This window comes from Syngnathus typhle, linkage group LG12, assembly GCF_033458585.1.
Source record: "Syngnathus typhle isolate RoL2023-S1 ecotype Sweden linkage group LG12, RoL_Styp_1.0, whole genome shotgun sequence".
NCBI lineage: Eukaryota > Metazoa > Chordata > Actinopteri > Syngnathiformes > Syngnathidae > Syngnathus > Syngnathus typhle.
The window spans coordinates 6,263,978-6,276,968 of NC_083749.1; the positions used below are offsets into that span (position 1 = coordinate 6,263,978).

Here is a 12,991-nt window from a genome sequence, read left to right on the forward strand (position 1 = left end):
TGTTCCCGTGACAACCCCATGAACTTCATTCAGTGCACATCAGCAGCAGGAGCAGCCAGATAATAATAATAATTCATTAAATTTGTATAGCGCTTTTCAAAAGTCCAAAGACGCTTGACAGATGTCAAGTGAGTGACCTTGCGTTGCCCTTTGACTGAGATGGGCAAATCCAAGTGGTGCTGCTGCCTGGCGAGCACGCTGCTATGCATAGTGGCACTCGTGTGCGTGTGCGTGGCCACTCTGATGTTCACGTCGTGCTCGGGCGGATTCCGGCACGCTGCCGTGGCCGCAGACTCGCTGCTTTGCTCTCAGGTTGGCAAGTAAGTAAACTCTCGATCGGTTCGATTCTTTTTTTGTGGTCTTCTATGGCTTTCGTCGCAAAAGTTTGCGGCATGCTTTTTGCTGAGTCGGCAGTTTCTGAGAATCTGACTGAGGTGATAAGCAGGTTAAGAGATTGGATAAGATAGTTAATGTCCACATGGGTATGCTGCTTATCTCATGTCTCTACATAACATGCAAACTGAGATTAGACGGGCAGTTAAATGATGCTACACACCACTGTTCAAATGGTTTTTGAAATGTAGACAATTTAAACCAAACTAGGCTTTGAACAGGAAAGGGGTGTGTAGACTTTTTAAAATAAATCTTTGTATCTACCATGTTATGAAAAAGTCAATTTTCAGCTTTGTTTAACCCATCAGAAATGGTCTCTGTGATAGTATTGACTGGCAACCAGTTAGATTTTTTTTGGCTTTGCCAAGTACTTGAGTCACTTTAAATTTAGGTGATTATATTTGTGTTTGGTTGAATGTGTGCGTCTAGATTGCGATGCATCTCTCCATAATTTTACATTGATCACTAACACAATATATTGAGACACGATGGGAAAATATTTGGATTGTGAGTTGGATTTTATTCATATTGAAGTTGCTGAATTAATTAGGTCGATTGCTATATAGTCCGAAATGTAAATAAATGACAAAAAATATTTACACTTAATGTCAATTACTGAATAAAAATGAGAATTAATTATAAGAATAATCATCTGACATATTTCACATATCCAGTCATTTTGGTTTATGTCCTTTTTACTGGAGGGTACACAAACGCCCCTACGCATACCTGAATGTCTTCCAGGAACATGCTGCAGCAGGGCGGCTCGGCAGTGGACGGCGCCATCGCGGCCCTCCTGTGCACCGCCGTGGTCTACCCTCAGAGTATGGGACTCGGTGGAGGCTCTGTAGTAACAGTTAGAAATAAAACAGGTTGGTGCTGACAAGAATCTCACAAAGCGGATTGTCAGTGATGCGGTTGCATGTATTTTCGTTCCAGGTAAGGTGACGGTGTACAACTTCCGAGAGACTGTCCCACGCAATTTTAAAAGCAACCTGTTGGATGACTGCACTGGCTCAAAAAATATGGCAGGTAATTCCACAATGTGTGTTGGTAAATATGCATGAAGATTACCATTTCCGATATTGTGCACTCCAAGGTAGTCAGTGGATTGGAGTTCCCGGTGAGCTCCGGGGCTACGAGGCCCTTCACAAGCGCTATGGCAAGCTGCCGTGGTCCAAGCTCTTCGAGGAGCCCGTAAGATTGGCCAGAGAGGGCCTCCAGGTGCCTCCTCACCTGGGGAAGATTCTTGCCATACCCAATGTGAAAAGAAGAATAGAACAATCATCCCTCTGGTACTGAAATACTTAGTTTCCTCTCTTCTTTTAAATTGTCAAACAAAATAGTGTGCTGCCATCTAGTGGCTGACTGTGGAAGTACACCCAAGTAAAAAATAAATCAAAATCATGAATGACTTTAATTCTATTTATATTTTTCTTTATTCTTCAACATGTTTCTTTCTAAATCATAAAGCAAATTAACATTTGGAATAATGTCTGTGTTCCAGTGAAGTTTTTTGCAACAACAACAAGAGTGTTCTTGAGACAGGAGACGTAATCAAGTTTCCTCAACTTGCTGAGAGCATGGAGACAATTGCCAAGAAAGGAGCGGATGTTTTCTACATTGGCGAGATGGCCTTGGATTTAATTCACGACGTCAAAGCCGCAGGTGGGACGCAACACAATATTATTCTTTATTTATATTTCTATATTCTATGTGTTTCTATCCATCACTCTTTTAGGTGGGACATTAGAAATGGAGGATCTGAGGTCTTACCAGACAAGGGTGGTGGACCCGTGGACAGTTCCTCTGGGGGACATGCTGATGCACATCCCTCCACCGCCTGCTGGGGGCGCCCTGCTTGCCTTTATCCTCAAGATCATGCAAGGTTTCTCCTCTCTCATTTCATGTCAGTTAAGCAAAGAAGCTGAATATCCAAATAGTGTTTGTATTTTTTTTTTTTTTTACAGGGTTCTCCATGACACCACATTCCCTGGAAGGGGAAGGAAAAATTCAGTTTTACCACCATTATATAGAGGCCGTCAAATTTGCCAATGGCCAGCGAAGGAGCATTCGTGATCCTTTTTTCAACAGTGAGAAGGTTAGGATTTTACATTTAAGCACAATAGTGATTTGTGTACAAAAATGGTTCCATTAAAAATGTAACAGAGAAGTTCCAGGACTGCCCTCACAAACGAGACCTCAAAGTGTAAAATAGGTTCGGGAATGTCATCTTCTTACAGAGTGCAGAGCATCTGATAGATCCCGACTTTATCGATCATATCAGGACAATGATTTCTTCCAGCGGCACTCACCCGCCGTCGTATTACTCCAACGTCAAGCCGCCGCCCGATCACACGGGAACGTCGCAAGTATCCGTGCTGGATGAAGACGGACTGGCCGTCTCTGCCACCAGCACCATCAACCATCTGTGAGGAGACGCTTGTTGGAAATGTCTTGAAATATGAAGATTGTCATCATGTTTTGGTCTAGATTCGGAGGAGGCGTTTACTCCCCACGTACGGGGATCATCCTTAATAATGAGCTGGCTGACTTCTGCGGGAAAGTAGACACACTGAAGCCTGGTAAGGTTCAGCTCTGTGAAGACACAAATGGACACACACTTGCGTGATTGGGTCCTTTTGGAGGGAACAGTCCATTGAATTAAGCTATTTCAAATTTGTTGCTTCAGGTGAGCAGCCTCCCTCCTCAATGACACCAGCAATACTAGAGTCCAAATCTGGGGGGCTTCTTGTGATTGGTGGAGCAGGGGGAAGCATGATCACCGGTGCAGTGGCCTTGGTATGAATTATATAAGTATATATATATATAATATATATTTGTGTGTGTCCTTTATTGATTTTGTTTTATATTTTCCTGTGTCCCCTAGTCTGTAATAAATCACCTGTGGCTAGGAATGAGTCTAAAAGAAGCGATCGACGCTCCCATTGTATTTGTGGATTCCAAGAATAATGTCAATTTTCCGCCCACTTTTGACCAGGTGAGCTGTCATAATGCACTCGACGATCGGATACGATGACTTATGAAAGTCGTGATACGTTTTCGCTTTCCTTTCAGTCTGTAATCGACGGCCTCAAAGCTCTCGGGCATCAAGTTGGACAAATGCAGTATTTTTTTAACATTGTGAATGGTGTGGATAAGGAGAAAGGATGCATTATGGCCGAATCGGACGCAAGGAAGAACGGGATGGCAGATGGATACTGACTTGAACACGATTTACAATTTGCCTTAAAGACTGTCTTCTATTATGGTCAATGATCAGGTGAACTTTTTTGGGACTTTGTAGAAGAATGTTTGTGTATGTTCTATTATCTATTTTTCATGATGCCTTTTTAATATATATTTTTTTATTTACTAGCAGTGGAATACATTGAATTTATTTTTGAACAACCAATTAACACATGATTTGTTCATTGTAAATGATAAAACAGTTATTATACAAATGGTCATTTGATTAATTCAGCATTTATTTCTGTCAGCATTTTCACCTTTGGAGTGGAAAGATGAAATTATATAACCATTAATTGACATTTTTATGGAGTAGAGAAATTATGTTCAGCTACCTTCTAGTTAGGTGAGCAGGGGCCACATTTACCAAAAATCACTTGCCCATTTAGCATCACGTATTGCAGAAAAACAACATAAAAAATACAGTGATAAGAATTTGAACATACCTCATGAGTGTTGTCACCACAGGTGTCAAAGATGTTGCACGGCGTTCTGCTTGTGCTGCAAGTCACACAAGCACATTTACTGTTAACAAATACAAATGTGCCTCAAGAAAATGTCTGAAAATTGACCCACCGGAAAGAAATCGTTTTTCTTTACTCTTATTATTAGTATTACTTTTTTTTGGTTCAGGTCAGGGCCTGTGGTGTCCATATACAATGCTACTCCACCATTCCGGAAGCTAAAAATATGACGGTGTTACAGAAAATGGATGGAAGGATGGAAAACCAGCCTTCTTTTATAAACTTTAACAAGATAAATGAACTCAAACCCCCAAAAAGGCTCAGAACAATGAAAATGTATCTATTTTAATTTTTAGCAGATGAATATGTACACATTTAAGTTCACCATGTAGCTTCAGGCAGCGAGCAAAGCAAATACTGACATAGTATTCTGTCAAGGCAAGTTCCAGCATCAATAAACAAACAAAAAAAAAATAGTCACAATTTTGTTCCACATACAATATGATGTCATTGGTCCACATGTAATCATTTTATCTGGAAAATAAAAACACTAGTGTTCTCTTATAGGTCGATATAAGAAATACAATCAGCAGTTCTCATCTTTGCACGAGGGGGTGAGGGGTAGCAGCCAAAAGGAAGAGAACTAAAAAAAAAAAAGAGCAAACATACAATAAAAAATATAAATTTATTTCAGGGTTGAGTGGGATTCATATTTATGGTATTTTTAAAATATTTAATGATTTGGCCTTTTCTGCTAGTGACTATCCTGAAATATTCTTCTCATCTTGAAGGCATTCTAGGACATAGTGGATCACCCTGTAGCAGAAGATATACTGGTCCTGGAAGGCACATAAAAACATACGTAAGATGTGTAAAAAGTCATGCTTTCAAAGTTACTCATTAGTCAAGAGCACCTCTGTCTGGACCATTCCCTTTCGCTGGAGTCTCATGTTTCGTACCACATCGGAAATATCAAACTGAAAAGGCAAACCAACATCATTCTTATGTTAAACGTTTTGACACTGCAAAGTATCAAATGTCATTTCAAAATGTATGCAAAAATTCAGTCCCACTCACGTCGGCGTCCTTGCTGATGAGACCGAGGACCACGTCGATACAAATAAGCGTTCCGGAGCGTCCGATGCCTGCGCTGCAGTGCGTGATGATGGGGCCCGAGCGGTGCACGTGCCTCATGTAGGAGATGAAGGTGAGCAGCTGCTCGGGCTGCGACGGCGTCCCGTGGTCGGGCCAGCCCGTGTAGTTCAGGTGCGTCACCAGCTGCGTTTCATCCGTCTGGACGACAACGTTCGTCAGATAATCCTCGCTTCTTTACAGATTTTTCACGGCCTTACCGTTACATCTTTGACCTCCACGAGCCGGATGACAAAGTGGTCCAGGTATTGGTCTTTGACCAACTTGACCTGCAGACGCTGATCCACCATCTCCGTGGTTCCCGGCGAGTCGGGCCAGTACCGTTGGCACTTGACCTTGCCGCCCTCGATCTCCTGCGTCATCATGGCTACTACGTTGGACTTCTGCTCCCACACCATCTGCCAGAAGTCGCCCATAGTGGTGGGCAAGGGTCCCTGGCAGGCGATGTATGCAAATTCTTCGTCCTTCACGGCCATCTTAATGTGGTTGGCGTTGATATAGCCGCCATTTGTGCCGAGCACCACTCGTGTGGTATCGACTGCAGGAAAAGAGATATGGAGAAATTTAATGGAGAAAAAAAATAAAAGGCCTCATAACTAAGGCCTTAACACTTAAAATGGATCCCTCTGTGTCCCCCTCCCCTATTCAAATGTGTGAACTCACAAGGGACAATATTCTTGTAGCGGTTCTTCCTCTTGTTTTCCTTCGTCTGGCCAACCAAACAGTCGTCCAGAGGTTGAAGATTCTGAAGATTCTACAAGCAAGTGTCGCCAGCATGATGAGAGGATCCACAGATCAGTGAGATTATCGAGAGGGTCTCACCTCAAATTCCTGCTGGGGGACTTTCTGGTCCAGAAGGCCCTTCATCATGCGCACGACGCCGTTGAGCTTGAGACCCGTGTACTGGCCGTCGGGGACCACCTCAACCAGTGGCAAGGAAGTCATCTCTTCCTCTGTGATGATCGGCCCATCTGCGTCAAAGCACAACAAAACACACTATATTAGAAAATGAAGAAAAAACATTTGAATCCTCAGAAAAATCCAAAATATTATTTATCGCGGCACTTACAAGATTCTAATAGTAATTGGTGCTTATTACATATAAAGAATCAAATATTCACCATTACTGAATTTGGAATTGAGGTTTTCAATGGGCAGCTCATCGCTTCCCCACGTGATGACGTCATCATCTTCGAGCTGGCCAGCGCTCATTTGCAGATAACTGCCCATTCAAACAACAGATGGGATGTTAAAAAAATAAACAACATCGAAAATCCACTCTACGATAGCCAACTCTTACTTTTCATTGCTGGGGGTGTCCACGCTCTCCTCCAGCCATTCAACCTTACGGGAACCCTAAGGAGTAAAAGGGAAAGCAATTAAAAGGTGAATTGTAAATGTTTAATAGTTAGATTGAGAGCTTTGATGAGAACCTCAGGCGAGTCTTCGGGCAAAGAGGAGCCGTCGTAGTCCGTGTCTTCAGAGAGTTCGGCACTGTGCTCCTTTGTGGGATGGGGCGGGCCTTCGTCATAGTCGGTCGGCGGTAATGACGGACAATCGGATTTGAGTAAATTATGGGGACTACCCAACTTGGTCTTCACCCCGCTGTCCTCACTTAGATCTGAGAAGAAAACATTGACTATTTACAACTTCACTTAGATCTGAGAAGAAAACATTGACTATTTACAAACCGTGAGAGTTTTGCTTTTGTGTTATCGGAGACAAACCCGAGGCACACTGGTACCTGCGTTTCCATTGCACTTGTCCGTGTTCATGGGCAGATAGGCCAGGTAGGTGCTGGGGTTCTGGTCAGGCGGCCTGGACACCACCAGGCGGACCAGGCCTTTAGCTTTGCGAATGGTGGTGACAGCTTTGGTGTGCGAGATGCCAGTCATTGGCTCTTCATTTACCTGCCAACACAAAATAGCCTCAGACAAAAGCTCATTTTCATAAGGAATGTTAAATAAAAAAAACTTACTTTCAGAAGCCTGTCGCCCACTTGCAACTTGCCCGAGGCCTCCGCGACTCCGCCCGCAGTGATGGACTTGACGAAGATGCCTCGCTCACCTCCGATCACGGAGAAACCGAGACCCCCGGAGTGCGGCTTGTCCAGCTCTAGCTTGATCACCTCCTCCTGTACGTTCAAACGTGTTAACAAGCCCACATTGTACACTACGAACAAAAAAAACGGTTTTTTTTCTGAATTCAACCTACTTCTAAAGAAGACAAGACTGAGAAGAACTCATTCTCCATTGGATCTTCTGTTGTGCGGAACCCTTGAATGACAAACAGTCACAAATATTGGCCTTTTTCTTTTTTTTGCAACACAACGAGGGTTTTAATAGTCACACAAAAACGTTCTTGTTCATTTATTGGTGTCTATTTACAAGCGGATTGTATAATCTTAGGCAAACTTGGAACATACCATTTATGCCAGATGACGCGTTGGACCTGACGTTGCGTGTAGAAACAGTTTTCCCAGGAAGTACAGGGTTGCCATCCCTTTGAGTGAGAGCGAGAGAGAAAAAAATGAGTTCCAACTAAAAAATTATATTATTCTTTAATGGCTACATCACACTACCTTGTGGCTTTAAGAGTCAGGTCATCACAGGATAGTTCCAACAATCTGGTGTTCTCGCTGAGGGTGAGTTCCTGAGTGGGTGCACCGTTAATGTAATGAATGACATCCAGGGGTCTCAAGCTGCCTTCTTCCAATGCCGCTGATCCGGCGAGGATGTCCTTGACAAACACGAGACCGTACGCGCTGTCCCTCCCGCCGTCTAACACCAGACCTTCAAGGAGGAACCAGGAATCATCTCTTACTGACAAGTGTATTACTTCATCGGTTGGATTTAAATCGTAGATCTTCTTACCGAGCGGCTTGTGGATGTCTTGAAAGCAGATATCGGGCAGCAGGTGGGCATCGATGTAGGGTTTAGGGCCATCTAACACCCTGCCCACCACCAAGTTCACTACCCGAGGCTCTGAACGCACAAGTTCTACCACCTCGGTGTGGCCCATGTTGCTCACGTCTGTCTGGTTGACCTATGAATAAAAGCCACGCGAGATGAGAGTGGCGCTATCTTGATTTTTAAAACAAAAAGAGCAATGGATGATTCTGGACCTTGAGCATTCTGTCGCCAGGCCTGAGCCGTCCGTCACTTTTGGCGGGATCCTGAACAATGTCATGGATGTAACAACCGTGATCGCTGCCTTTGGTCAGCGTAAAGCCAAGGCTGCCCTTTTCAGATTTCATTAGTGACACCTTCAGCTCCACTTCCTATCAACACAGACACATATCCAACAGATGGAAACCTTAAACCAGATTTGTAAGATTTCACTTTGGTTTTATTTCACGGTGGTTGACAACGGCCTTACCGGGAGAAGTTCGTCCAGCTCTGTACCGTTTGGAGGCAAAGAGTGGTGTAAAGGCATGGGCAGAGGGGGAGGAAGCGGATCCGGACTCGGGGCTGAATGGGAGGACGGCAGTTGGAGGGAGGACCTTTGATTCCTGCCCGAACACAATGTTAAAGTTAGTCTATTTTGATTATTACATTAGATTTACACGACAACTATTCTTTTTTCGATTGGTCACCTCTTGCTTTGTTCTAGTCTGGTCATGGCCATTTGTGGCGAGTAGAAAGCAGGTTGGACGCCGTCTTCCAACTGACGGCTGCTTCCATAAGATCCGAGTCCCAGGCTGCTGCCGCTCGGGGTCTGGGAGACACTGCTGTCCCATGTCTGTCCACCAAGCTCCAGAGCGCTAGGGCTAAACGCTTCCTCCACCTCCTCATCGCCGTCCGTGCTGTCGCTGTAGCTGTTACGTCGGCCGTGGTTTTTGACTTGCAACTTGTCCAGGATGTCCTCCACACTTTTGGACTTCTTTAAACGCGGCATCTCCTGGAAGTTCTCTGTGCTGTCACTGGATTTGAGTCGCAGTCTCTCCAGGGCTTCTTCCACGCTTGTCTGACTTCTCCTGTCATCCTGTACAGGGAAGGATTTGGTCCTTGGGAGATCAGGCTTTGCCGGGGGGAGTGGCTCTTTACGGGGTGATGGGTTGGGTGTCTGAGAAGAAACCCACACACAAACAAAACAAAACACATTTACCTTTCAATGCTGAATCTATCAAATTCTTTATTGACTGCATAAACTTGGACACGTGACAGCAACAATACCATATTAACAACTTTCTATTGATTTAGAGTAGTAAAATACATTTATTATAGTAACTATTTGCTGGTTATTCTCACCAAAGATGAGATGTCCACCTCTGGAAGAACGCCCAGTTCCGGTCTACAGAGGCGCAACGTCACTTCCTGTCCTGTTCCTCGCAAGGCTGATATTACCTCCTGAACACAAAAAAACAATTCTGACATAAATGGATGGGTTTTTTTTCCTGTTCGAAAAACCATCAAGAAGGAAAGTTTTCATACATGCTGGGAGAGTCCTTTGAGGGGCGTTTTATTGACGCGCATGATGACATCGCCGACGTTGATGCGTCCGCTCTCGGCAGCCGGCTGACCGGGGAACAGTTTCTTCACTCGCACCATACTGGAGCCCGGAGATTCGTCTGGGTTGTACTCCTCCCGGCTGAAGCTGAAGCCCAGTCCTGAGGCGTTCTTCACCAGTCGCACCTCAAATACATTATCTGGTACAGCAAATTTGAAAACGAAGAAAAAAAAGTGTTATTCTGTGTTTAGCCTTAAGGCTCCTGTGCTATTGTTTTCAATAGTATCCTATTTAACTGTATGCAAATTTGCTGCTTTACCTGGCGTTAAAAAACTATACTCCGGCTTGTCTTTGAGGTCCTGTGGCGTTACTTTAGTCTTGCTAGCGTCTCGGAGGCTGCTGTTGCTGGAGTGCAGCGGTGTGCACTGTGGAGTGACGGGTGCGTGGATCCTTTCCGTGGGTGGGTGACCCCTCTCCAGCAACAAATGAACCGTCTGATAAGATAAGATCGAAAAATCGACATCACAATAAGTACAATCAAATGGTAGAGAGCGCTTATAGTTAGCAGCTAGCTAACTGGTATGGTCACTCACCTGCCCCGTGTCCCTGAGAGCGTCGACAGCCTGCTGGTGAGAGGCGCCCTCAAGTGATTTTCCGTTGACGGCCACAACACGGTCCCCTGAGAACGGCATCAAAAAAAATCAGAATGGCAACATCTATCCATCTATTTTCTACAGTGCTGTAAGGATATCTGCATATACCTTTAAGTATCCTTCCATCAAGTTCTGCAGCTCCTTTGGGAATGACGGCCTTAATGTAGATGCCACCGTGCTGAATAGTCGTGTTCGCTCCCCCCTAAAGAATGAGACGAGATCTAAAATGAAAACTAACCAATAGAGATGCTGGTGGTATATTTGCTGGGGGGGGATTGATGGGTGTGTGGAATTTTAGTCATATACTAAATGATAGCACCATACTGTATGCCGGATTTAATACAAAACAATTTGTTTGGCATGCAAGATTAGATAAATAAAATTGAAGTTATTTGTCAATCAACCGATGAAGAAACTTGGATATTCATTTTCTTGTTTAGCAATAGTTAAATCTGGTCTATGGTGCCACTCGCTACAAAATGAATGACAATGAGCATCATTTCTATTCCGCTTTGTGTTGATGTGTGTTTTAGTTGTTTTAAGTTACTTCAATAAACTCACTATGGACACAAACACACAGCACTAGAATTGAACGTAATTAAGGGTGTTTACATAAATGAGTCCTGACCAATAAAGTATGAGCAAACATGTACATAACATATGCTAAATAAAGGTCCTATATTTCCAGTAATGTTAGAATAAAAAAAATGTGTTAGTTCAAAATAAATAAATGTAGCATGCAGGGTGAGTGACAGTCCGGAATCCCAAAAAGCACTTCCAGATTGGACCCGATCCATTCACAGTGAAGCAAGGCAAACCCGGCAAAATACGCCATCGATGATCAGCGATGCAAGATGGAGGGGGGAGGGGAAAACAAGGGGCTTAAGAAAGAGATTGTGAAAACCTTGCCGAACAGTACCGTGACACTTATGCCCAGGCTGCTGTCTTTTTTCGACAGCTCAATGTCAAATAGGTCTCCGGGCCGGAGGCTACTGACACCTGAGGCATTACCGTTTAAATGTTCTGGGTGGTAGTCCTGTGAACACAAGAAGAAGAAGAAGGCATGACGGTGAATGAGCGCAAGCTGGGACATGCAGGTGGGGGAGGAGGAGGAGGATTACATGCAGTTTGTAACAAAAGAGCCTCGCATTGCCATGTCAAATGCAATGAGAGGCACTGGTTATAAACAGATAATTAGTGAAGGTAGACAAGAGAAAGAAATGAGGAAGTGGAATCATTGCATTCAATGTTGCTTTGGCATCATAAGAACAGGGAGGCCGAACTAGACACAAACATTTCAAACAACTTTTGAATCGATCAATTCTTATGCCCATCCCCAGAATCGACAAAAGTGAAAGTACCTTATTGACCATTAGTTTCTCTTGACTTTTGGAGGGACTCTCCTCATCCACGTCAGAATCCCCTCCATCGGAATACTCGGAAAGCTTAGGAACTTCTAAGAGTTTGGTCTTCCGAGTTTTGGGAGGCAACGCCGGTGGCGGGGGATCCGAGGATGAATTTGGGGTTGCAAGTATGGTAGTTGCCCTTTCAAGGCACTGATGGACTTGGCTGGAAGTGAGGGTTGGATTGTTGCCGATTATGTCTTGGGAGGTTGGGGAACTGAGTCGGGCTGGGAAGGGACGGGAGGTCATGTGATCAGCTGACGGAACGTCCAGTTCTCGCTGAGCAGACTTGAGTTCCTCCAATGCAGACTTGGTCTTGCTTGAAGAAGAGCCAGATGAAGACTCTGAATAAATAATAAGAACACTTGCATTATAGGACATAGAGGAAAACTTTATTAATTTATATTAATATTAATTTTGTAAGGAACCTCACTCCTGACCTAAATGGAATGGAACCCTATTTAATAAGTTTTCTGAATATTTATTAACAATGATCTTAGGCCACATCACGATTGGAATGCTACCTTTATAGAGTCTCTCTTTGGGCTGCGAAACCACTAGGGTAACATCATCTGGAGTATTTTGGAGCACTTCAATGGTGTCGGCGTGAGAGAGCCCTTCCAGGTACAGATCGTTGACAGCCATTAGGCGATCTCCTGTGATCACATGGATGTAGCAAGCGTGACGAAGTTTTAAGCACAACTGGTCAAATTTAAGGGGGAAGAAAAAGTGAAGTGGGTCTACCGGGTTTGAGATGACCATTAACATCAGCGGGACCCCCTGGTGTGACTGAGCTGATGATAGTACCCATTTCGGTGCGACCCGAGTTCTCCCCACCAACCACCTGGAACCCTGAACATATATACACTGATGTCAAGAACGCAAATCACACGACACCACATAAATGACAATGCATGTAAGGGGGAAAATTTTATTTACCAAGCCCATATTTCACATCTTTCTTCAGGCTTACTGATGTGATTTGTTTCTCTGGAGATGGCAAAGCGTTGACTTTTTTCTTCAGGGAATCTATTAAAGAAAAATGATATTTGATGTGGTTTGAGTTGATGAGAATAAAAAGAATAGAACACAAAAAAAAAAAAAAAAAACATACCATTAGCAGAGGTAGGGGTGGATGGCTGTCCAGTGGAGTTGTGCATACTGACCCCTGAAAAAAGGCACAAAATGAGCCTTCGAGAGCTTTTTTTTTTTCTTGCATTGTCTGCAA

At 43.9% G+C, this 12,991-nt stretch overlaps 2 protein-coding genes across 8 annotated transcripts in view; one reads left to right on the forward strand and one right to left on the reverse strand.

Moving 5' to 3' along the window:
- Positions 1-4,766, forward strand: ggt5b (gamma-glutamyltransferase 5b). The gene is made up of 12 exons (XM_061292484.1): positions 1-320; positions 1,138-1,265; positions 1,333-1,425; positions 1,493-1,688; positions 1,901-2,061; positions 2,135-2,281; positions 2,364-2,494; positions 2,637-2,824; positions 2,887-2,978; positions 3,086-3,195; positions 3,284-3,394; positions 3,472-4,766. The coding sequence occupies exons 1-12, from the start codon at positions 160-162 to the stop codon at positions 3,616-3,618; spliced, it is 1,665 nt and encodes a 554-aa protein (XP_061148468.1). The 5' UTR covers positions 1-159; the 3' UTR covers positions 3,619-4,766.
- ptpn13 (protein tyrosine phosphatase non-receptor type 13) overlaps positions 4,436-12,991 on the reverse strand; it is a 28,124-nt gene continuing 19,568 nt past the window's right edge. For 4 of the 7 annotated variants that reach the window (XM_061292479.1, XM_061292480.1, XM_061292476.1 and 1 more), the window contains 29 exons: positions 12,878-12,931; positions 12,703-12,792; positions 12,508-12,615; positions 12,288-12,419; positions 11,722-12,107; positions 11,265-11,396; positions 10,469-10,562; positions 10,301-10,386; positions 10,027-10,201; positions 9,692-9,906; positions 9,509-9,607; positions 8,854-9,323; positions 8,637-8,769; positions 8,383-8,538; positions 8,132-8,303; positions 7,840-8,050; positions 7,684-7,760; positions 7,473-7,534; positions 7,237-7,392; positions 7,003-7,168; positions 6,692-6,879; positions 6,559-6,614; positions 6,380-6,480; positions 6,081-6,229; positions 5,922-6,012; positions 5,459-5,796; positions 5,184-5,399; positions 5,021-5,083; positions 4,436-4,945 (listed from right to left, as the gene is read on the reverse strand). In XM_061292479.1, the coding sequence (XP_061148463.1) occupies positions 4,868-4,945; positions 5,021-5,083; positions 5,184-5,399; positions 5,459-5,796; positions 5,922-6,012; positions 6,081-6,229; positions 6,380-6,480; positions 6,559-6,614; positions 6,692-6,879; positions 7,003-7,168; positions 7,237-7,392; positions 7,473-7,534; positions 7,684-7,760; positions 7,840-8,050; positions 8,132-8,303; positions 8,383-8,538; positions 8,637-8,769; positions 8,854-9,323; positions 9,509-9,607; positions 9,692-9,906; positions 10,027-10,201; positions 10,301-10,386; positions 10,469-10,562; positions 11,265-11,396; positions 11,722-12,107; positions 12,288-12,419; positions 12,508-12,615; positions 12,703-12,792; positions 12,878-12,931 (4,454 nt within the window). In that variant the 3' untranslated portion in view covers positions 4,436-4,867. The remainder of the gene's footprint in view (positions 4,946-5,020; positions 5,084-5,183; positions 5,400-5,458; positions 5,797-5,921; positions 6,013-6,080; positions 6,230-6,379; positions 6,481-6,558; positions 6,615-6,691; positions 6,880-7,002; positions 7,169-7,236; positions 7,393-7,472; positions 7,535-7,683; positions 7,761-7,839; positions 8,051-8,131; positions 8,304-8,382; positions 8,539-8,636; positions 8,770-8,853; positions 9,324-9,508; positions 9,608-9,691; positions 9,907-10,026; positions 10,202-10,300; positions 10,387-10,468; positions 10,563-11,264; positions 11,397-11,721; positions 12,108-12,287; positions 12,420-12,507; positions 12,616-12,702; positions 12,793-12,877; positions 12,932-12,991) is intronic. The other 3 variants (XM_061292483.1, XM_061292477.1, XM_061292478.1) reach the window with 2 other exon arrangements.